This window comes from Podarcis liolepis, assembly GCF_965112155.1.
Source record: "Podarcis liolepis genome assembly, chromosome: 8".
Taxonomy (NCBI): Eukaryota; Metazoa; Chordata; class Lepidosauria; order Squamata; family Lacertidae; genus Podarcis; species Podarcis liolepis.
This window is the reverse complement of record NC_139560.1, coordinates 42444527-42469840: the sequence shown is the minus strand read 5'-3', so window position 1 is coordinate 42469840 and position 25314 is coordinate 42444527. Positions and strand designations below refer to the sequence as shown.

The 25314-nt window shown below is 41.4% G+C and overlaps 1 protein-coding gene across 1 annotated transcript in view; it reads left to right on the top strand.

Moving 5' to 3' along the window:
• Positions 1-8056: 8056 nt before the first annotated feature.
• LOC310713485 (desmoglein-1-like) overlaps positions 8057-25314 on the top strand; it is a 34855-nt gene continuing 17597 nt past the window's right edge. The window contains exons 1-7 of the mRNA XM_083517679.1: positions 8057-8247; positions 19027-19065; positions 19552-19680; positions 21149-21304; positions 22251-22398; positions 22987-23150; positions 24271-24405. Coding sequence (XP_083373805.1) covers positions 8200-8247; positions 19027-19065; positions 19552-19680; positions 21149-21304; positions 22251-22398; positions 22987-23150; positions 24271-24405 — 819 coding nt within the window. The 5' untranslated portion in view covers positions 8057-8199. The remainder of the gene's footprint in view (positions 8248-19026; positions 19066-19551; positions 19681-21148; positions 21305-22250; positions 22399-22986; positions 23151-24270; positions 24406-25314) is intronic.

The following is a 25314-nucleotide window of genomic DNA, read 5'->3' as shown; positions in this document are numbered from 1 at the left end:
TTTTGTGTTTACTGAAGGGAGCAAATGTTTCGTTGGTGCCAAATTCACTAGATGCTTCTTGACATTTTCAGTTTTCACATTTAATCCCTGTCTGATTATTGGACTTGCACTAGGAACCCAGCCCAGTCCGAGTATTCATCAAGGGCTTGTCCTTGATCATTTGCAGGCCATATCATTATGAATCTCCACCCATCTAAGTAAAAAGTTCAGAAACAGCTGAAGTCATGTAGCCATACTCAGAGACAACTCACCAGGGTGCAACAAGTGCAACAGAACATTTAACGTGAGTGGAGGAGGAAATGAGAGTTTAACCCAGTTGTCATTGTCATCTGACCACAGATGCATCGCCTTCAGTAATTCCTCTATGGCACATCAGGTTGACTTAAATTTCTGCTGATACAAAAATTTCTGTTTCAGCTTTCAACAAATACAACAGAAGGTGATCTGAGTTCATATAACAATACGTAAACTGTAAAGTAATTTCACCCAATAGCTGTATATGTAATGAAACTGTGGTGGTGGCACTTTTCCCAGAGGCTCAACGTGGTACAAAATATGCATTAATATAATGAAGTACAGCAAAACATTCATTTAACACAGGGATGGGGAACTTGTGGCCTTTCAGCTGTTGCTGGACTCCAACTCCCATCAACCCCAGCCAGAATGGCCAAAGGTCAGGGATGATGTGAATTGGAGTCCAACAGCATCCGTAGGGCCCCAGGTTCTTCATCCTTTCTTTAATATTGTAACAGTGAAGAATCTGGTCAAATAGCAAGAGTGATAGCTATAATAAATGAAATAACTAATATCTGTTTCTAATTGAATGCATTCATAACAGTGGGAGAAATTCAATGTTGCACTAAGGTGAACGTTCTATGACACATTGCCCAATGGAATGTTCTTCCCTCTGTTCCCTCACATGCTGTTTTGTGGGTTCTGCTGACCGCTCCTCCCCTGGTCAATTTTGGGGTGTACATGGTCTTCTGCTAGAGGGACTTACTTGTCAAATTTTGCCCGGTATAAATAAAATAGTGAGAATCAGACTTTTGTGACTTTTCAAGATTATTGAGAATGTCTGTACAATTTCCAGTTTAAGATACTTCATTTTTTTCTTTAAAGCTTCTACTAAGAACACGCTCCCCTTCAGAATGTGCAAGAGAATTCAGATTATGAAAGACTCTCATTAATATAAAATGATAAAATTATGTCTGTGTTAGTATTATTTTTTTCATTAAGTCTGCACCAGATGCTGATAAAAACAGAAAAGAAAAGAAAAGAAAAGAGCTGAAGGGTTTTCATGCTGTTTCCAGAATATATATATATATTTAATCCAATTTGTTGGGATTGTTGCTAGATTCAGACCAATGCATAAAAACATGCCTTAATCTTTGCATATCAGTTAATTTTGTGCTGCCAGGAGAGTAGCGGGAGCTTTGGCTGACTTTGTTCTTGGTTTCAAACTACTGGTTTCTATGGAGGCACTGGAACATAGATGCCACTCCCTAGTTCTAAATCAAGTCAGACAAGTTTCCCAAGAAAGATTTATCAAACCTTTCACACTGTAATTGCTCAGTCTCTCAAACCAGCTAATGTGGAGAGGATTATATACCTTTTATAACTCCATAGTCTTGATAAGCATGGCCTCACCTGCAAACAGACTTCTTTTACACTTTGTTCACTAGCCCACGCATACTGTTTTCTGAATTTTCTGAAAGTCTGGCTTTCATGAGCAATGAGATGAAACTTGAATTGTTTAAAATACAGCAATTGTAGACATCTATGCCGTGGCAGAAGGAGGGAGGAAGTTCCCCCCAATGTGTGTGTGCTATTTCTAAAAGATACAGGGATTGTGCTCACTCATCATATTTTCCTGGGGATTCCTGGGGAGGTTTCTGAAAGTGATGTTGTGGGTCTATAGGAATGGGGAGCCTGCAGCTCTCCAGCTTCAATCATTCCTGACTATTGGCCATTCTGGCTTGGGCTGATGAGAGGTGAAGTCCTAGAAGGCCACAGGCTAGCCACCCCTGGCCTATGTAGATGGCCAAATTGCCCTGAGGGGAGTTGTGTCAACCCAGCATAGCCTGACTGCATTATTACCTCGCCATGTGCGTCAGTTGCAATTGTATAGAGTTCTGCAAAGATAATAAAGTAGAATTGTATATATAGTGAAATTGTCGTTGGCAGGAGCTCTGTGAAATAAAGAGGGAGTTGCAAAAAAAAATAATCTGCAAAACTTTGAAGTCTGGAAAGGAAATGACCATTTTAAAGACATTGCTGTGGTTAGGGAATAGTAGAGAACGACCAAAGTCTGGGAGCAAATGAAAGAAAGATAGCAAGGACATACCCATGAACAAATGTACAAGTCTGTGCTGGAGGTAAAGGGGAGAGATGGAGAGACTGAAGGTGTGGTCAGCCTAGCAATTATCCTCCTTGTAATGAGTGAGGCAAAGTTAGGGAGGTCAAAATAAGAACAAGAAAGCCCATTGAGGAGGCCTTACTGGCCCCATGGATTTCAGCAGAGCTGAGTTATGATTGATCAGAGACATTCATCTATAAGGAATGAGCCCAGATCTTGGGATAGGAGAGACTGCAGGCAAAGGGAAGGAGATCATTTAAAAGAATTAATACTGAAATATATAGCAAGAGTATGAAGAAAGAAGAAATGTTCCAGTTTGTCAAGGGAGACTAGAACTAAAGAATAATGCATGAGTAGATTTTACCATGCTGTACGGCAAAATTATTTAAGAAGAGTGAGACCTGGGGAACTAGAGGCATAGCAACTAGAGGTGGCTAAACTATGGCATTCCAGATGTTGTTGGACTGTAGTTCCTATCATCCCTGATCATTGGCCCATCAAATACAGTTTAACTACACCTGCACTAGAGGGATTCAGCCGATGAACACTCAAGAAATATTTGGATGGTTTGGGAATGAGTGTTACCTGGCCTAACACATAGAGTTGCATTAAAAAGGCCTACATGTGTAAAGAGGGGGAAATAACTGAAGAAGGATATTTTAAATACTGATAAGATACTAAGGAACTGAGCACTGGAAACTGGATGGAACAAGTGACAGGACATTAAAGAGAATGGAAGATTCATTGGATAAATCAGAAATGATTAGGAAATAATATAGGAAGCTGCCTAACACCAAGCCAGACTTTTGGTCCTGCTAACTCAGCACTGTCTACACCAAACTCGGCCCTCCAGATGTTTTTGGCCTACTACTCCCATGATCCCTAGCTAGCAGAACCAGTGGTCAGGGATGATGGGAATTGTAGTCTCAAAACATCTGGAGGGCCGAGTTTGAGGAAGCCTGGTCTACACCATGAATGGCTAACCTGTGGCCCTCCAGGGGTTTCTGGACTCTTAACTGCCATTATTCCGAACCACTGGGCATGCTGGCTAGGGCTGATAGAAGGTGAAGCCCAACAACATCTGGTCTTGCAGTGGCTCCATAGGATTTCTCTTGCTTTCCTTCCAGTTTAGATTGGCAAAATAGAGTCAGGAGGATACTAGGTGATCTCAAAAGCTGCAATAAGATATAAGGACTGTGATAGGAACCAAGCTACTTTGAGATGTGTAGGTTACTTTCATCAACACAAATTTTAACTAGGGGTATACGCTGAAGACATGACTCAGTTTGGATTCTGCTTTGATGCTTCAGAAAGTGGCTTGATTTGGCTAGGACCACTGCAGAAGACACTTGCTTTGTCTAAATCAGAATTTCACATCTGAACAGTCAAGGCTTCTTACATATTTGCATTGGTTTATATGGGGAAAGGTTCAAATGGCTACACACACACACACACACACACACACACAAAGACACACACGTTGACAGAAGTGGATGAAATTTGCAATTTGCAGGTGTAGTTCCATATTCTGAGGAAATGAAGCCTACCAAATTCAGCTCAACCAACTCTCTATGCAATTATATAGAACTTTCCAAACATCAAATATACATATGACATTTTTATTCCACCAAGTGTCTGTTTTTTTAAATATAGCTTTAACCTAATGTGTGCAATACCAAAATCATATCCAAGTGCAATACAGGATTTCTCAAATCCAAAGTTCCATCCAAATATTCCTTCATTCAATAAAGAGAAAAGTATCTCTACAAGTACAGTGGTACCTCTGGATGCAAACGGGATCCGTTCCAGAGCCCTGTTCGCATCCTGAAGCGAACGCAACCTGTGTCTGCGCATGCACGGGTCATGATTCGCCACTTCCACACATGCGCGTGACATCGTTTTGAGTGTCTGCGCATGCACGAGTGGCAAAACCTGGAAGTAACGCACTCTGTTACTTCCGGGTCGCCACGGGGCGCAACCCAAAAACGCTCAACCCGAAGCTACTTCAGCCTGAGGTATGACTGTATACTTGTTGTTAAAGGATAATCAACAGACCAGGAAAAAGCTGTCCTGGGAGTGTTGCAGCTTTGCTCTCAGTCACTCAAATCGTAGTGGCCGTGCCCCAGTTGCATGAAATCCTAAGGAGGACTCTGATGACGAAATCACTGGATGCAAATCTCCATTTTAATATCTTCTTCCAGTTGGCCTGCAATGGAATGCTGAATTATATATAACATGCTGATAAAAGCCTTCATACAATATAATAAATTTTCATTTGAAAATTATTCAAGGAATTACACTTACATATGACAGCAAAACATATGCTCAAATAGAAAAGTCAGCTCCATAAAATTGAAAAGGCACTCTGCTCATTCTGTAAGGGCTGATGCAGACACAGCTGTGTGTTCCGCTTAAAGGGGCCATGACTCCAAATACAATCTTCTCCATCAATAGGAATGATTAATTTAAAAAAACTCAATTCTAAATTAAAATTTAAGCCCTTTGGAATGACAGTTTCCAAGTGGAAAATTCACTTGGACTCCAATTGCAATAAAGTCTTTTTGAGATCCAATCTGTTATATGGGTGAGGTTTGAAAACTTGTAGGATCTTGGTGTCATTCTGGGTCAGGATGTCACCAGCACTCCACGCTTCAGCATTGGTGACCACACACTTGAGGTGGTAGATGATTTTGTCTACCTGGGCTCCACCATACCCAGCAATCTCTCTCTCCACACTGAGCTGGACAAACATATTGACAAGGCAACTACGGCAATGGCTTACCTCTCCCAAAGGATATGGGAGAATGTGATGCTACTGTCCAATACAAAGTTGAAGGTCTACCAGACTTCGACATGCGCTGAGTGAGGAAGATTTTGGGCATCACATGGCAGGACAAAGTCTCAAACAAAGATGTGCTCTCCAAAGCCCACATCCCCAGCATGTTTGCACTCCTTTCTCAGTGAAATCTACACTGACTTGGTCATGTCTAAAGAATGGAAGATGGCAGGATCCCCAAGGACGTTCTCTACTGGGAGCTGGCTTCAGGCACCAGGCCTGCTGGCAGACCAACTCTGTGTTTCAAAGTTTTTCTGCAAACATAACATGAAGGCTGGCAACATCAACCCTGCTATGTGGGAATCCCTTGCAGATTACCACAGTGCCTGGAGACAGGTAGTCAGGTCATGCATCCATAGCAGTGACCAATGGAGGAATAACTGCTGGGAGGAGCACAGAAAGAAGAAACACCGTGGTGCATCTGCAGAAGCACAACTGAATGCCTTCATCTGTCCTAGCTCTCTCTCTCTCCCATATCAGTCTCTACAGCCACAGCAGGCGCTGTAACCTTCCAGAAGATTGACTTCACCCCCAAAGACACACTCCTCCATTGTCTCCCAAGACAGACAGATGCCAACCAACAACTGAATTATAAACCCTTGCTTTTGAGACATATAATACCTTCCCTGAATATAATACCCTGTGTTCATACCATTTTCTTCCAAATATAAAAATATGTTTATAGGATGTGTTAACAATCAACCCAGTGTCAGATGTTTGTCCTCAGTAAAATTAAAAGAAGAAATGATTTTTTTGTCAGGTTTTTAGTATCTCTTGCATTTGGTAAGACTTGGCTGCCTATTTGTCGCTCCTGGGGATTTTCTGCACTTGTGCGCTTCTGCCTTTGAGTGGGAGATTATTGTTTGTTCAACTTAGTTTCATAGAATCATATTGTGGCAAAGGCCCCCGAAAGTCCCTCTGACAGTGTTGGATATTCTTGATAGGTGGGCGCCCAGGCTTGTGGCTCCCAGAAGGAAGAATTCTCAGAAGGTAAGATTCTTCACCCACTTTATGCCAAGGACTTTATCCATGGCTGCCACATGCCCAGATTCTCATTCAAGTATGTCCTGCATTCTTTGCTATTCACCACAATGGGGCCACCATCACACCATGCATTTTATCTCACTACGACACCACTTTAAATAGTCATGACTATCCCCAAATAATTATAGGTGCTGTAGTTTGTTAAATGTGCTGAGGGCTGCTAGGAAACCCTTATTCCTCTCACAGAGCTATGATTTCCAGAATTCCTTAGGTATTCTTTGTGGGAAACCATGACTCTTTGAAGTGGCACCATAGCCAAATAAAGCAAATGGGAATTCTACACAATGCAGCAAGAGGCTGGCTTGATCCATTACAGGTCAGTGCTCCTGGACACAAAGCAACACCCACAACTTCAGTTTCACAGCAGTTTGGGCCAAAAATTGCTTCTGCTCCAATTTAGGGCCTGCATGGAGGATGAAGAGAGTAGTTAGCATAGAAATATCCAGCTTGTCCATAACCTACTGTGGTGCTATGATGCAAGAGTCACATCCATTGCTCTTTTGCCTCTGGCCCTGCCTGTAACTGGCATGTGGGCCCCAAAAGCTTGCCCAAGAGGTAGCACAGTCCTCAGGATGAATGCAGCTGCAAGATTGCTGATACAGAGAAGTGACAGGGCATGACATCAGATCTTCTCACACACTACTGATTCTACTGTGACTTTTGGAGCCATACCCTTCTTTTTTAAAAAATGGAAGAGTCCAGAGTAAAAATCTGCCCCAAGAAGAATACTAGGAAGAGTGAAAGCCTTCAGTCAGTCTCCATCACTTTTGTGGTCGTCCACAAGCTGTCCAAACTGAGTTATGCCACATGCCTCCAAAATCATCAATAAGACAGTAAAGTTGTTGCATTGCTCCCTGTTTAACTGGTCAAGGATAGACTTCTGCTTGTCACACCTGTTTGTTGTGTGAGAGATTACTCAACCAAATAAGCTTTTCAGTACATTTTAAAAACACTGTTCTTTTCAAAGAATATCAAGCTGATCTAGGGAACTAGATAAGAAATACAATAAGAAACAAAATAGACGCATTTATTCCCAATGAGCTATATACTGTGAGCACCGGGCCTACGATGCTTACATAACTCCAAGGACTTCAATGGAGGATCAGCTTTGTATAATGAGTCCTCAGGCATTAAAATGAATGGGGAAATCTGAAGGCAGGGGAGCTACTATGAGAACACTGGGGGTTATTATTTTTAAACTTTGCTTTATTTATATGGCAACTTTAATTCACATTGCTTCTCAAAACTGGAAGTAAGCAGAAGACTGCTATTGGCATTCTCTTCAGTTAAGCTGGCACCAGAAAGATCTATATGATCTCAAGGAAAGGGGACAAATCCAAACTTTGTGTTTGTTCTTCCCTTCTGCTTCTCCAATTCCATCATTTACCAATGGCTGGAGGAACCCATATAAGAATATTATTGGAGGGAGGTGGAAACATGACCTCCAAATGCCCACAGGAAGTGGGCTCCTAGGACATAGAGCAGCAATGTAAAATTGGTTTGTGAAACTATGGATTTAACTTAGGATCCTGCCGTTGTGTGGACCTGCCCAAAATTTACAAGTGCAGCTTTTTGTGTAGTGGTAGTGGGTAATTCTGACTTTCATTCAGTAGTTCCCCAGTACAGCCTGTCTTGTCTCTCTCTATAATGCTCTGTTTGGTGCCCAGCAAAGTGTTTCATCGCAAAAAGTATCAAGGTGTGTCTTTGGCTTTCCCCCTGGAGCAATAATGATGTTGTCAAGCATTTCAAGACCTGCCCAAAGGTTTTGGGTGGAGGAACACACTTGGTTAAGCAGCATCTTCAGTGCTCTGATCTGAGGAAGTCAGAGACTCCTCCAAAGCCTGGGTGAAAGAACATCTACGCAGTGTCTTTTTACAGGCACTGTCACAAGGGGTGGGGGGGAAGGGCACAGCCACCTGGAGTGTTATCATCCCTTTCTTGGACCTAAGAGACAACAGATGCAATGGATTGGCTTACTTACAGAGCAGCTGCTGTGGTCTTCATTTTAACGGTAAGAATAGATTTTAAGAGAATTGTTTTCAAACCCAGTGTTACTTTTCAAGTTCTTGCGCTGGCGATGCTGGTAATTCTCTGTGCTTTGGTTATTCCTGCATTGTAAATCGGAAGTGAAGACTGGTGAAGGGGAGAGGAAGACTTTTGTTACAATTCTGTATTAACTTGCTCGGGAGTAAATCCCATAGAAATTGACCGAGCTTACTTCTGAGCAAACGATCATGGGATTGCCCAGGAACAAAACCACCCATCTACTCTAAATATAATTAAATCCATTTATTTAGATGTTTAATATCCAAAACAGAGAGCCAGATGCTACTGGGAGAGGGCTCATTGCACATTGTAATCAATGGATGTGTTAGTCAAGGGTCTAGTTCAAGTATGACTTAGTTGAAAGCCACTCTATATAACGAGCAATCCCTTGTTATCTGTTTTTGCTTTCTAGCAAAAAAGTGGAAACATTTGAACAAACTCTTTCAATCTTTATCGAGGCATATATTGTTTTTCCTGTACTGCATGAAGATTGTACAGTTTGCTGTTTATTATTAGGATTTGATGCTCAAATCCCTCGGAATTAGATTTCTCCAGTCTGTCACTGAAAACCTGCTTCTAGATACATGTGCAAACAGGAAAATTCGTCAGCATGGTACTTCTTTATGTAAGAGCTTTGGGCTGCGTTTGTTTTTCTTATACACGGGAAAGTGCTATCTGTGGAAGAAACGACATTTAGGCATGTTGAAACAATCAAATGTTGAGAGATTGTAGAGACAGAACTTGGTGGCCTTGGAGGCCTTGCTACAAGGTCCATATTGTCATGTAACTCCATTTATCATAATTTGTATTGCTTTTTCTTGCACTTAGAATGGTTGCAAGCGGGGGGGGGGGGTCAGCTGGAACTTGCTGGAACTCAGTTCCGTCACCTCTCAGATGGGCACCATTGCCATTCCAAGTGAATGATGGAGGTGTTCATGAAGAGTTGTGGCACAAAAATGACACTAGTTTCAAGTGGCCGTATAATCTTAAGAATGCTACAGTATTCTTTGCAATCTGTTCTTAAATAGGATTTCTTCAGACCAAATGTAAATTTGCACATTCCCCCCACCACCACCTTTCCTACTGGTAATGTATCAAATTTTTCTAAGATGATGTGGCAGAGCGAAACTCTGCAGTTCATTGCTCAAAGGAAAGAAGCAATGCCCAATTAACAATTTCACACTTGATAAATTAGAACTAATCAATGAAGTCAGCTGCCAAGTGAATAACTTAAGGGTTGGCAAAAAGCAAAGCAATGAATCGGTTCCTACATGTTTGGTTCAACATTCAGGTCTCTTCAAAGCCTGGAATGTTGCTTGCTCTTAAAAATTAGACTGGGCCATTGATACATCTTTTTCATTATTATCTGTAGACCAAGACCCAATAATTAAATTGTATGTATTTCTTAAGGCTGGGGTTTAAGTACAGAGATTTATATGTTAGGTGTGCCCTCTGACATTTATTTGGGAAGAGTGTCTCTTTTAGCATATGAAACAGGTCTGTTTTTAGCCGTCTTTTGACAAAGCTGAGAAAATGTCTATAAACACAGGTGTCGTCTGTAGAGGCCTTCATCCAAATAACTGTGCAACTACTCCAATGAACCCAATGGGGTGTGGGTCTTTTAAAGTGAATGGGGTTTTCCTTTGAAGTTTGTAACTTTGCATTGCCTGGGTGTGGAGGGGAGAAAGGCCAGTAATCTTACTGGCATTTCCCAAGCTCTTCGGCATATCCAAATCTTTGTTTGAGAGCATGATCACTGAGGGGACTTCACAGGCAGAAGTAAGAGAAATCTCTTCATAATGTGGAGTTTCCCAAACCACAGAATCTCTCTCTCTCTCTCTCTCTCTCTCTCTCTCTCTCTCTCTCTCTTACACACACACACACAATGTCTATTATGATATGCATGTGAACCAGTGCTAATATTCTAGATAACAGAAGAACAGAAAAAAATCAAAAGTTTAAACTAGCAATTTTATTTTGAAGCAAATGTTCTGGTCTGGGAGGGAGTCAGTATATATTTCCCTATCTGATCTGAATTTTCAACACCTGCTTGATCCAAAGAGTACTCACTGCAAAATACTGATTTTTCTGTTTGGGCTGTGTTCATAGTACTTGTACAGGCTTGTTTCATGGAGGCAGTGCATTTTTCCTTTACCACCTGCCTGATGAAAACTAGTTTATGCCATCTCCACTTGGCCAATTCTCTTGTTCATTGTTTCACCCAGACACCTTCCTTTTCCCTTCCAATTATTAAAATTAAAAGGTAGATTACTTGTATGTATTTTTAATGAAGTGTCACAGCAAACTGAGAGGAATAAGTAATCTTATCCAGGATGAGGCATTGCACACATTTTTGTGATGACAATCCAGTACAGTGGTACCTCAGGTTACATACGCTTCAGGTTACATATGCTTCAGGTTACAGACTCCACTAACCCAGAAATAGTGCTTCAGGTTAAGAACTTTGCTTCAGGATGAGAAATGAAATCGTGCTCCGGCAGCATGGCAGCAGCAGGAGGCCCCATTAGCGAAAGTGGTGCTTCAGGTTACGAACAGTTTCAGGTTAAGTATGGACCTCCCAAACGAATTAAGTACTTAACCTGAGGTACCGCTATATTAAGACTTCAGCATGTTTAAGCCTTTTGAAAGATAGTCTGGATGTTGACCTGAATGGCTACAGTCTAGTGCATGCTCAGAGCTCAGTTAAAAGATCACTTGGCACATGGGTGGTGTGTCATGCACCAAAAAAATGGGTTATTTAATGATGCCACCACAAACCTTCCTATTGTGAGCTGAACTTCTGGAATGTGATCAGAGGCCAATTTGTTTAAGGAATCAATTATCCTTAGGGGCCCTGCATATTCCCTATACTGCAGCCCAAGAAAAGTACAATTTATCTATTAAGCAATAATATGGATTCTTCCCATTCACTCTGAATAAAAGTCATCCTAGGTTTCCAAAGCTGACTATTTGCTACATCCATTAGCTCAAAGGGATGGTGCTGGCTTTCTACATAATTAGAAACAAGTGTCACATATATGGACTTGTTACCTAAACTTGGAAGAAAAACAAATTTGAAAATTGTTGGCAAATATATTTCTGGAATTCAGGATTTGGCCCATAATTCTGCAGGTATCCTTGAAATACAATTACCTTTCTTAATTAAAAAACAAAACAAAGAAGCTATTAACATTCATGAATGCAATGACTTAACTTGGATTTAAGCATCAACTTTTTAAAAAAGAAACATTACCTGAAGTCAGATACCAGGTACCTAGATATTTAGGCCTGAATCATGAATGCAATTACATGGATACACATCCTGTTTGAGTTGTTGATTTCTGTGGGATTTCTAACCATATAATGGTGTTTAGGCTTGGAGACACCATCTGCCAGGATTTCGACTGCAAAGTTACAGAACTTTGGAAATAAATGTAATAAAAGGAAAGATTTAATCTTCTTCAGTGGGGGTTTTGGCACAGGAATAAAATGCATAGTCCAAAATGCTGACACAACTGCACACTACAATGGCACAAAGATGACTAATAGTATAATGCGCTTGAATACTCAGCCCTGTTCACAGCAATACCCTGCCTGACTTCAAAGAGACAGGCTCAACTCCTAAAAAGAACAGCACTGGGAAAGAGAACAGATCAGGAATTAAGGGCATGTTCAGTCACTTGGATTCAAGTAGGTGGAGCAGGGAGTATGCCATAATTGCATATAATATTGCCTTGGCACTGATAGTAGTTAATTAATTCATGTTTGTAAATGGCTTTGAAGTAGAAGTTGTGGAGCAGCATATTAAAGTAATGGAACTCTGAAGCTGATCTCTTCTGCAGTCTCGCAAATCTGAAATAATTACTCAGACTTTGGGAATCTGGGTTCAAACATTTAAAACATTCTATTTTTTTCAATTCATCCCTTAAACAACACATGGACTAATACATGTTTACTTGGAAGTAAGTCATTCTGAGTCCAACTGGGGTTACTCCCAATTAAGTGTGTTTAGGATTTCTGCTTCAAGCATCGGAAGATCAATAACTTCAGAAATCCTGTCTGAACAGTGGAATAAATCACTATACTAGAGAGAGTTGAACAACACCCACAAAGGAATGCACATGCTGATTTAACTTCCATCCACTGAAATGCATGGGAAACCTTTAGAGGCAGGCAGGAATATGCATGCTTCTTGGAAACTCTTGACTGTATTAATGAGTGCTGGTTTCTGGAGTGTCTACTTTCCTTTCTCAAAATCCACATGAGCATCTTGAATTTACCACTGTCCTTGTTGGCATGAAAAATTTAGCAAATTTCGCATCAAAGCAAATGCAGCAAAAGACTTATTTCTTGGCCTGGTGCACATAATTTAATATGCCACAATAAATCACCCCCACATTGAGCAAAAATATCAAATATTAAGTTCAGATCAAGGCACATTTCTCCCACACCATGCTGCTGTATATTGCAACCAACTATGCCCTTGATTGATGGCTCACTAATGACCTTTGGTGCATTGGTGAATGTTGTGCTAGGATTGGGGAGACCTGGACTCAAATTCTCAAAGAGCCATGAAGCTTACTGGGTGATTTGGGGCCACCCAGTATATATTTTACCTTAACCTACCTTGCAGGGTTGTTGTAAGTATAAAATGGAGGGAGAACCATGTTGGCTGTCTTCAGATCCTTGGGGGAAGGTGGGATATACACATAAAAATTAAATATTAGTAATTACATACATATAAACAATCATTCATCCCTCAATGATGAGAGACCTACAGTGGTCATAAGTAAAAAGAGAAGATAGTTCCACTACATGGACAATGTTCATGAGAAGTGTTTTTTGTTTTTTGTTTTTTTAATATATACATTCTTCTCCTTTTCAGAAGCAGAACTGGCAGGAAACAATCTTCTTCCCTTTTTGCAAAAGAAGAAATAAACACATATATGTTTCCCCAAATTAGCTCTTGGCTAAGATAGCAAAAATAATGCATACTCATGAGTTGCAGTTAGTGTGTCTCTGTTGAAAATGGGCAAAAATACCATTAGCAAGATCTCCTATGCAAACCCCACCAAAATCCATGAAAACATTATGATGCTTTTATATGTAGCTCCCATGCCTCTCAAAGGAATTTGTGCAGGAAAAGTTCTCGGTGGATTGTTCTCTTCATTATATGAGTTATCCCAGTCCAGTGTCTTTTTATTATAACATTCATAGATTTAAGAATGGCAACATATGCTATATTATAGACAGTCTTAACACTATGTGCTAGTTCCACTGAGCTTTCTACCAGAATACAGTGGTACCTCGGGTTAAGTACTTAATTCATTCCGGAGGTCCGTACTTAACTTGAAACTGTTCTTAACCTGAAGCACCACTTTAGCCAATGGGGCCTCCTGCTGCCGCCGTGCCGCCGGAGCACAATTTCTGTTCTCATCCTAAAGCAAAGTTCTTAACCTGAAGCACTATTTCTGGGTTAGCGGAGTCTGTAATCTGAAGCGTATGTAACCTGAAGCGTATGTAACCCGAGGTACCACTGTATTTCCATTAGACAGTAACACTCAACAGGTCTAGTAATAATGTTTCATTTCAAGAGACACATACTGTATGGATGGGGTAAATCATGTGTCTCTAACAGCATTGTAGCAATTCTAACAATGACTTCAGACAACTCCTACACTTGTACAAGAAAACCAATGAATGTCAACAGGGGGAATATCTGTGGAATGGATGATTTGGAATGCACTTTGATGTGCATCAGATCCGTGAAGTCCGTGATTATTTGGCATTCATTTGCACTGCACTTAATGCCTTTTCACTATTTCAGTCCAGAGTAGCCAAAGGGAAAAGTCAACCCTACTTGACATCCTTTTGTCTGCTTGCCACCACCACACTCTGAATTTAACTCTGAACATATTGCAGAAAATTACTACATATGTAGTCTTTTAAGAACCAGGTGTAGCCTTAGGGAAGTGGGAAGTAGTATTGGTACAAGATCTTCCAGCATTGTGTTGCTCCCAATACCATTTCTTACTTCCCTAAGGCTGTACATGGTTCTCAAAACACCTACATATGTGGCATTTTTCCCTCTAATATTTAATTTTATTGACGATTTTAAGTGGTATAAAAATGTTGTTAAATAAACAGATAATAAAGTGTATCATAAGTTTGTCATGACAACAGAGCTAAGAAAGATCACCATCCATTTTGGAAATAAGAAGTGCTAAATAAGTTAGCAGTCATAGCAAGGATTTGTGTTGCCTGGACCACAGAAGAAGAAAAGTAGAGGTGCAAATTAGAATTTTCTCATGGGATGGTGAGGCAAAACCACATGCTGAATTTTAATAGGTTAATGCTTACTAAATGCAGACCAGGCCCATCTTTATAGGTGGAGTAGATCTGCCTTTGTTCTTTGAGGTAATAAACTGTGTCTGAGTGTCAGTTGTCATCTTTTGTGCTCTGTTCATTCAAATATTTGGAGAAAGTAGTTAGTGCAGACTCAAAAGGGGCTGCCCCTTAGCCTGCCTATGAAGTAGTCGTTGATACATCTGTTGGAATACAGCCCTCCTGGACTGTCTACTTCTTTGGCGGTCACTTGCAGCCGAGTAAAATTGTCTTCCATAAACACGGTTTTAACAGTGAGTCTGTAAGTGACTGTGGAGGCCAATTCTGGATCCACACGTCCTTCCACAGTGGGGACATTGGTTTCTGGGCGGGAGTTGATAATGGTGTGGATTTGCCAAGCGTGCCTTCCTCATAGCACGTTTCCCCCTTGCGTCCTGAGTTCGAGGACTCTGCAGCCTTCATCCGCCTTCACAGCCATCATAACATACTGCTTGTTATCGTCCGCCTGTTCTGCCATTGAGGACTTCTTCAGTCATTCTTTGTCTAGCTCCTTCCCTTTGACCTTACCGCCTTCGGTGACCCTGCTGGGAGTGCGAGATTCCCAACAGCTTCACTCACAAGGGTCATAGGAACATTCAAGCCCACTCACCATGACAAGGTGATGATCCAGCGAGTGGGTCCTGGACTGTACCACTTCAGAGCTATTTGGATAATTATTCTCCTTGGGTTGCTTGTGGGTTTCCTGCCCCTTAGAGTTCCCCTCCCCAAAAGTTTTCTGTAGTTCTGCAAAGCTAGGGTTTCTCGTAAGCCTGTTGCTAATTACCTCTTGTGGGGTGGTGAGTCTGTTTTGGCGACATAAGCAATGGCACCTGAACATCAGAAATAGAATGAACCTGCAACAGCAACATTTTGCAGTGCTGTATATTTTGGTGTTCATGATTACATCCAGTCACCCATGCTCTTCTCTGTGATACTGCATTCCATTTCCACCCCACCCACCCCAACAGTCAGTCAGGATTCTGTGGCCAGGCCATAATTGAATATGCTCAGTCTTATTCATTAGTTTGTTTTGGGGAATTCCCTTGGACTTTCCCTTCTGAAGATTGCTCTTTATAATTCTGCATACAAAATTCGCCTCTTGCAAGTAGATATTGACACTTTGGCTACAGAAGGACTGAAACTTATATCTCTAATTTGGAAAGAAAGCCTTAATTCCTCCCCTCAATCTCTTTCAACTCAGACTTGCTAACATATCAGAAATAATAATAATAATAATAATAATAATAATAATAATAATAATAATAAATTTATACCCCACCCATCTGGCTGGGTTTCCCCAGCCACTCTGTGAAGCTTCCAACAAAATTTTAAAAATACAATGCAATATCAGACATTAAAAACTTCCCTAAACAGGGCTGCCTTCAGATGTCTTCTAAAAGTCAGATAGTTGTTTATTATTAGCTAAATTGTATGCCCCACACACACACCTCAGCCCACATATTATAAATGAGCCTTCTCCAAGTGATGCTCTCCAGCTGTTTTGGACTACCACTCCCATCAACCCCAGCCAGGCTCATAGGAGCCAACTCCAAGGGGGTGAGGTCCCTTCGCCCCCCCAATAAAATATTTGAGCCCCCTCCCCAGTTGATGGCCATTGCCATTCAAATGGTGTGTGTGCTGAGCCTTGTGATTGATTATGTGGGGCAGGGTTTAACTGGACCCCCCAATATTTTATTCAAGTTGGCACCTCTGGCCAGAGTGATGGAAGCTGAATGCACCATGTTGAGGATGATTGTTGGAAAATTACCATCCATACAGATGCTCAGATGACTGTGCTTCTCATAAAGCTAACCTGTCTTTTATGTAACCTGTAAAACAGAGTTTTATTTGACTTTCATTCATATATATTTTAAAAGACGTCTACTGTTGCTAGTTTGCTGTGAAATTTACATTGGGTTCTCCCCATCATCATCTACATTTGTCCTTTTGCTTTTGCTCCTCAAGTTCCCAATCTTTTTAACCTGCCAAAAGCAGTCTAAGTAGATTGATGATGCTGGGAACTTTGGGGCAAATCTGCCTGCCCATGTGCACTCAAATAGAGGAATTCAACATAGTGCTATGTTGATCATTCTGTCAGGGCAAACATATCGCTTTGCCAAACAGAACAATCCTCTCCTAAGCATGCTGTTCTGGAGTTTTGCCTGACACCACCCAATTTTGGAGGTGCAGGAAACAAACAGGGAGATGAGGGGAGAAGCCCCTTATGCAAGTGGAATGACCGCTCCCCGCTTAAAACGGGGGGCGCCCTTTGCATGGACGCGTGCAGCCCCTAGATCTGGAGCGGCTCCAACAGCATAGGCTTGGTTTGCCTTCCCTCAGGTGGGATACCTGGATGTCTCCGCCTACCTCAGTCAGTTGTCCAATCCCACCTGGGGGAAGCGTTGCCAAGGAGACCAGGCCAGGTAGGGGAGGGATTACCTGCCCACACAATAGAGGGAGGATCTTACCTGGGAATCCTCACTTGGCTCCAGAGCTCAGTGAGACTCAGTGAATCTTGCCCAAAAGAATTTGATCTAAATTTAGTTGAAGTTAATAGAAAAGGCAGGAATCCAAAGTACTCTATATACACAACCAGATGCTTCTCCCTGAACATCTGTTCATGCTTTGTTGGAGAGTGCTCCCAAAGGTCTACCACATTTGAGATGTGACTTGTCAGTCAGGAAGAAGGTAGAACCTCTAAAGCATCCCAAAAGCCACATCCCCTTGTGGAAAACCTTGTGGTGGACACATGCAAGATCCAAAGTGTTGGGGGTAGGGGGGAACAGTGATGGAGATTCTTACCTTTGCATCATAGGCTACATTCCAGCCACACCTAAGTCAGGGGTTTCTGTAAGCAAATAACTCCATCCTGCATTCATGCAAGGAAGTGGCATTTTCACAGTGCAAGGGCCTGTTCCAGCCAGGTTAAAACATTCAAGGAGGGTGTGGAACAACACTAGTGAGGGGTGTGGCCTGCGGAGGGGTTGTGGTCTAGGGAGAGTCCCCAGGGTCAGAAAGAAGGACCTCCTGAGCTTGAAGTTCTCCACCATTTCTCTAAAGTTTTGTTGTGTGCGATGCCAGCATGTTGTCCTTTGGCTTTGGGGCAAAGTTATAACTGAAGGTCAGTAAGAGAATGAGCTGAATAGTTGTCTGAAGACGGGTGATAAAAAGGCTGTGTGTTTCTACTAGTTCACTCAGCAAGCATTCCCTCCAATACAATCTGATACTCCAAGAACAACGGCTTGTGTTTAAAGAGGAGGAAGCAGCTGTCTGAACACGTGTGAACACAGGGGTTGCTAACCTTTTTGGCCCCGTGGCCACATTTGAAAGCTGGGGAAACTGTTGTTGGCCACTGAAACCTCACTGCAACAAAGCACTCCCCACAACCTATTCTATTCATTACAGAGTGTCATCAATATGCAGATGACACTCCAACTCTGTTCCAACTGAGTCAAGAGAGGCAGGTGAGGTGTTAAACCAGTGCTTGGAGGCAGTGATGGGTTACCTGTGGACCAATAACCTGCAGCTGAATCCTGAAAAGAGAGAAGTGTTATGTGTCCCAAGTCCTCTGGAAGGAGCAGATCCATAGTCTGGGAGCGCTCCTTGATTCAACACTGTCACTGGAATCTCAGGCGGCCTCTGTGGGAGAAGGGTGACTTATCATTTGGAATTGTTGTTGTTGAGTAGGGGACCCTGTGGGTGCCCAGGATGGTGTGTGCAAAAAAAATCACTAATGAAATTCTTGGAGTTGACTTACTTTTATTTTTGTTAGTAGATTAAGACATGGCTGACTGAAATTTCTATGGTCACATGAGCATGATCTCATTTTCGTCTAATGTTTGCATTCTGTAAAAATCTCTGGTGTGAATATAAAGATATCTGTTTGCACAGTGTACTGCTTTTAAATATGCAGCCAACATGAGGACAGGCCCTTAAAAAAATCTGCTTGTAACCTGATGCATATATTACAATATAGGTTTAGGGAGTTTTTCACTGACTTGCATTTCACATTCATGAATAAAATGAGAAATTGTTCTTGTTTTGGCTATTCATTATACAGATGCTTGCAAATTCATATTTACATATTGCATTCCCTAGTAGTGAGAGGTGCATGAAATGCATTGGTTTAACTGAAGAGGTGGCAGTAATGTGAAGGAAAATATACAAGAGAGGGAATGGACCTGTGCAAGGACACTGTGGAATCAGATTCTTACTTTTAATCTGTATACATTTTAGCAATATGAAGGCTGAGGATCCAAACTTTGAAAGATATCGATGAGATGGGTTTCTATGAGCTCTATAAGTGGGGGGAAATTAAGGTGAGCATTACGCTGACTGTTCTTTCTTGTTCCACTTCTAGGTATCCTTGGAGTTCAGCACTGCTGCTTTTCATGTTCAGGTAATTTAATCACCACAGTGTTATTAGCAGCACATCATATGCTTATCTAGTTAGACAGTGAGACTTAGGCTCAATGAGACTTACTCCCAGGTATGTGTAAATATCAGGGAGTAGGGTCTATTTAGTACAGTGGGACTTCTGAGGGTTTTGTTTGTTTTTGTTTGTTTTTCAAAGCATAGGATCACTATGTAAAGCATCTATTTGCTGGTGTGTCCCACAAATCTATTACATATGAATCAAAGACTTGCAGACGAAACACCCTATTTTGAACCGTTACATGAAATTCAGCCCTCCTCCAGCTCTTCTTACCCACCATACACATCCTTTCCTGGACATGGGCCTTATTTTCACATGTTCCTCCTGTCTCCTTCAGAACCCTGACCTTGAGTCACCCACTTTTCCATCAAACCACTTTCAATATTCAGAACAACTGGTCCTCATGGTGTTCAGTTAATCCTTTTAATGCTCATGTTCTGTTTATTCAAGGTGAAAGAATGGGATGAAAAAGGCATGGAGAGATGGAAAAGCCACCACAGGCAGAAACGAGAATGGATTAAATTTGCTGCAGCCTGTAGAGAAGGGGAAGATAATTCAAAGAGGAATCCAATTGCAAGGGTAAGTTCCAAGCGAATCAGAAGAGTTCAAGACTTGTAAATTACTAAGCAACACTTGTAGATTACCAAGCAAACAAGGCAGAGATCCTCCCATGTACTGACTAAGTAGCAAAGTCCACTGGGCTTAAATAAATGACTCTGCAGTTTCAGTGTGCGAAACTTACAGCAAAGATCTGATAAAGGTTGATAATGAGGAAAAACGTAAAGTACCAACAACTTTTTTTTACAGTCTAGGAGCTTTTTTTGGAAAGTGTGGTGTCTAATTCACACACACTCTCTTTAAAATCAAGGTTAGTTGTGTGACTAGGACTAAGGGTGCATGGGCATAGCCAGGATTTTTGTTAGGGGGCAGGCTTTTGTTGGGGGGGCAGAACTTCAGATTTGTATTGTTTTTTATTGATTGGGGGGACAGCTGCCCCCCATCCCCCTTTGCTAGGGTGGGAGTCAATTAAGTGTTACTCAGTATAGGCCTACTTTAATCCATTCATTTCAGTCTATCTATTCTGAGTAAAATTTAGTTGACTTGCTACCATAATGGTTTGTAACAAGACACAGTGCTGGAATCAGTTTTCTTCTTCAAGTTTGAGTCTGGGGGGGCGGTGTAATAATAACTAAAAGTGTCTCTCAACAACTCTGCCCTCCCCCCAAAAATAATATCAGCATCTCTGACCTCCCCCCCTCAAAGAAAGCTCAAGAACTCCAGCCTCTCCTTAAAAAAGCTCAGCAACTCTCCCTCTCCCCCCCCCCCAATGACAATGGGTTGATCACTGCCAGTTGTTTTATACTGGGGGTAGATTGCGGTCTCTAGGGAGTTGGACGGGCCTGCAATAAATGATACACTGGCTAACAACCTGAAGTTGCAGCTGCTGGCAGGAGACGCCCCTCCACAGAGTTCCACTCCTGCAGTGCAAGGAGCAGAGGAAACTCTTGTCTGTTCCCCCATCCTCCTACAACTCATTGTGCCCCTTCAATTTGCCCTGGAGGCTTGGGGGATATAATCAAAGTTAGTGCTACCTCCCCATCCTCTCCTCTCATGCACTTACATCCTGGTTTCACATTTTGATGAAGAAACCAGGATGAAACCACAGTTTGCTTTTGGGAGATAGCGGGAAACCATGGTTTAAAGAAACAACAATCAAAATGTCATAGCTGGTGTGTGAGGAGAAAGGGGGATTGGAAGGATGGGGATGACACTGCAGGAATGACACTTGCTCCTAGGTTAATATACCATGGTTTATTAAGCCAAGGTCTACATCAAAACCAGCACCAAAGTATGCCAGCTTCATGAAACAAGTAGCAAAATCTTCCCTTTTATTTCTCACTACACTGCTGATATGAGTAGGCCATCTCACGAGAATATTCCTTCAATATAGAGCCATTCGTACACATTTAAATAAAAAATAAATACATAAGTAAATCTAGGGTTGAGAAAAACATAGCTAATTTTTGTTTTTTGTTTTCTGTTGCAGATCCGATCAGATTGTGAAGAAACTCAGTCACTTATATACAGAATCTCTGGAGTAGGAATTGATCAGCATCCTGTTGGAGTGTTTATCATTAATCAAAAGACTGGGGAAATTAATATAACAAAAATAGTAGACCGAGAGGAGACACCAATGTTTGTTGTAAGTACTATGTGTTTGCAAAACTATAGCGTCTTTTCCCTCTATTACTTAGAACTAGAATATCTGAAGGGCATTATCTTCCCATATTAGTCTATTTACTTACTAAGGTTACCTCAGGCTGCTAACCACGATGGCTATGTTCTACTTCCACTGTGTTCTGATGGCTATGTTCTACTTCCACTGTATGCTTCTGAATGCTAGTTCCTGGGAACCACAAGATGGGGGGGGGGACTGCTCTTGAACTTGGTCCTGCATGCAGGCTTCCCACGAGCATCTGGCTGCCCACTGTGAGAACCGGCTTCTGGACTAGATGAGCCACTTGGCTAATCTAGCTGGGTTGTTCTTACATCCCTTAACATTGCAGATGCATCTGGTGGGAACTACAGGGCCTTTTAAGGAGCAACACATACCGTATTTTTCCGTGTATAAGACATCCCCATGTATAAGACGACCCCTATTTTTTTTTAACCCAAAATTAAGAAAATGCACTATGTACTATCCGTATATAAGATGACCCCTTATTTTAAACTTCAAAAATTTGGGAAAAAATATAGTCTTATACAAGGAAAAATATGGTAATTTCTGGGACTCCTTTGTTGTAGACTAACGGTGATGATTTTATAACATAAGTGACTATTAGACAATTATTATGGAGGTTTTTTATTATTCATTCTGCTGTTGTCACTCATTTTATTTTTAGTGCTGATTTTGTTGGTTACGCTTGCTTTGTTGTTTCTCACTGGTATTCACCTTGAAAGGCAGACTGTATTTTATAATACATTGTTGTTAACATTATTATTATTATTATTATTATTATTATTATTCCTGCAGTATTTTTAAATTAGATTAATTTTTTTATCTAACAAATGAATAGTTTTAAGTATTTTGAATACTACATACTCCTTCTGAGTTAATCTTTGATTTATTTTTTTATTTCTTAATGCAGATTAAGTGCTTTGCTATAAATGTTGTGACCGGACAATCAGTGGAAACACCACTTGACCTTCGAGTCCGGATTCTGGATGTAAATGACAATTCACCCATATTTACACAAAGTGTGTTTTCAGGGTCAATTTCAGAGGGCGGCATGGACAGTAAGTACATTACACATTGTAGCCATTTCTGCCGCTGGATAAAATAAGTATGCATCTGTCTTTCTCATCATGTTCCATTTCAATCTGGGATTCCTCACCCACCCTCATTCGGTTGCCCTTTCCCCATTTCTATGCACTTCTACTCAAAAGTAAGCCTCATTGTGTTCAATGGGGGCTGCTCTTGGGTGGGTTTAGGATTGCAGGCCAAAACCCTGTGTCTGTAGAGTAGGGATCTGGGAAACTGTAGTCCCTCCAGGTGATTGCTAGACTACAACTCCCATCATTCCTCAGAATTGGCCATGCTAGCTGATGGGAGCTGGAGACATGGGGGGGGGGCAGAAGTTCCCTGTCCCTGCTTTAGAGAAATAACCAAAATGATGCATTTTAAAGGCACATCAAAGTTTGCTACATTTGTAGGGCAGCAGATTAGCAGAGACTGGGGAACTTCATTGAAACATACCTAACATTTTGGAAAATGCCTCTTAGTAAGATATTGGAGAATTCACAAATTATGGGATCCTTACAGTTTTAATAAACTGAAGTGCAGCTCTTAAGGTTTTGTTTGAGTGGTCCTCTCCTTCTTTCCAGACACATTGGTGATGAAAATAACTGCTACAGATGCAGATGAGCCAAATAACCTGAATTCCAAAATTGCCTTCAAGATTGTGAGTCAAAATCCTGGAGGTCCATCAAAGTTTATTTTGAACAAACAGACTGGAGAACTTCACATTGCAAATATCCTTGACAGAGAGGTAAAAATACATTGCTTTTCCTGAGAAATACCACATTGCTTTTCCTGAGAAATACCACACTTTGTATGCTAGGGGAAAGAGCTATTCAGGACTTAAGAAAGCTTTCTGAAAAGTCAGCACATAATCATTGGCTATTGTGCATCTATTCAAGAAGAGAAAATCAGCCGGGGGGGGGGGTCATAAAGATAAGATGGGTTGAAGTGACAGATATGCAGAAAGCTGTAACCTTGTGCATGTTTACCTGGGAGTAAATGCCATTGAACTCTGCATCAAAATTGAATGAGGTTGCGAAAAATGATGTCAATGAAATAGAGACGAACAAGACACTTAAAATGCTTCATAACTTTTCCCATTACATCACATCATAGGATCCCTCCAGACAACCAGTTTATTGAGAATTCGTCCTGATTTTCTTGCACAAACCTTACACTGAGGTTCACTTATATCCTCTGTTCTTTATTCAGGCATTATTCTTATTTGTTTGCAGGGCTGTTAAATGAAAATTCATCCTTACACTTTTCAATTCACTTCCCCCTTCACTTTCAAGCACAATAAGTTAGATTCTTTTTAAAAGGGGGGGGAGAGATTTGTTTACTAGCGCTTCAGTCCACTTTAATTGTGGGTAAAACCTCAGTGCCTAGGGCTTGCCGATCACATGGTCGGCAGTTCGAATCCCCGCGGCGGGGTGAGCTCCCGTCTTTCGGTCCCAGCTCCTGCCCACCTAGCAGTTTGAAAGCACCCCTAAGTGCAAGTAGATAAATAGGTACCGCTTTATAGCGGGAAGGTAAACGGCGTTCCGTGTGCTGCGCCAGTGCTGGCTTGCCAGAGCAGCTTCATCACGCTGGCCACGTGACCCGGAAGTGTCTCCGGACAGTGCTGGCCCCCGGCCTCTTAAGTGAGATGGGCGCACAACCCTAGAGTCGGACACGACTGGCCCGTACGGGCAGGGGTACCTTTACCTAAAGTTCAAGTGCACACCCAAATCCCTCCCACAAAATATGGTCCATGTAAAACACTTTCCACGATGAGATTAAAGAGCACTACAGTGTAGAAGTGTGCTTTCTCACTAATGTGAATGTTTAAACATTTGTCTTCCTTCCTTCCCCTCACTTTTATATAGGAACATGCAAGCTACAGTCTGGTTGTGAGAGCCACAGACAGGGATGGAGGTCCAGATGGAATATCATCTGAATGTTCCTGCGAGGTTTCTGTAACTGATGTAAATGATCAGTTTCCAACGTGTGCACAGAGCTCGGTAAGCTATTGACTAAAGCAGTATCACCAGCAACAATCAAGTCCACATTCTGCAATACCTTCTAGGAGCAGGAACTAGAAGAGGGGTGTTCAGGGGTGGGTTTATATGCCTTTGGAAGTAGAAATGGAAGCAGTCCAGACTATCAGCCTAGTTTCTACTTTCCCTTCAAAAAAATAAAATGAATGGAAAATGAATCTGTATTTCACTGAAAGGAATACCCTACTAATGTCATATAACCTGCGATAATGTTAAGCTGACAACTATTGAGGCCAGACTTCTCCAAGCTGGGGATGTTGCTGGACTACAACTCCCATCAGCCCCAATCAACATGGCTGATGGTCAGGGATGATGGGAAATGCAAGTCCAACAACATCTGGAGGGCACCAGGTTGGGGAAGGTTGTTTTAGACCAACTCTCAGGAGTTGACCTTTCATAGCGTGTTCACACAAAATAAAGGATTTTGCACATAAAAACATTTAGCGTTTCAACTGCATACCTAAAGGAATAGGTATACAGTATATTTCTAAATAAAACAAAGGAAAATAAAGTTTAATAGTGATTGCATGCTTGAAACCATATGATTTACGAACTGATTTGTAAATACAGGAAATGAAATACAGAGTTACATGGAAGAGAGCTGAGATTGTCTACACATACTAACTGTTGGTGGGCAACTTCAAGGTTCCTGCTGCCCGTCTTATGGATTAAAATCATATGGCAGAGAACCAAAGAAAATAAATAACTAGGAGGGAGTTGAGGGGAGTTACTCTATATTGAGCTGCTGAGAACAACAAAATATGCAAAACAAAAAATGGATTGGTGGGATTACCATAGCAAGCTGAGTTGTGTTTTGATTCATGGTATTTATATATTATAGTTTATTTTTCCCAATTTAAAAAAAATAAAGTC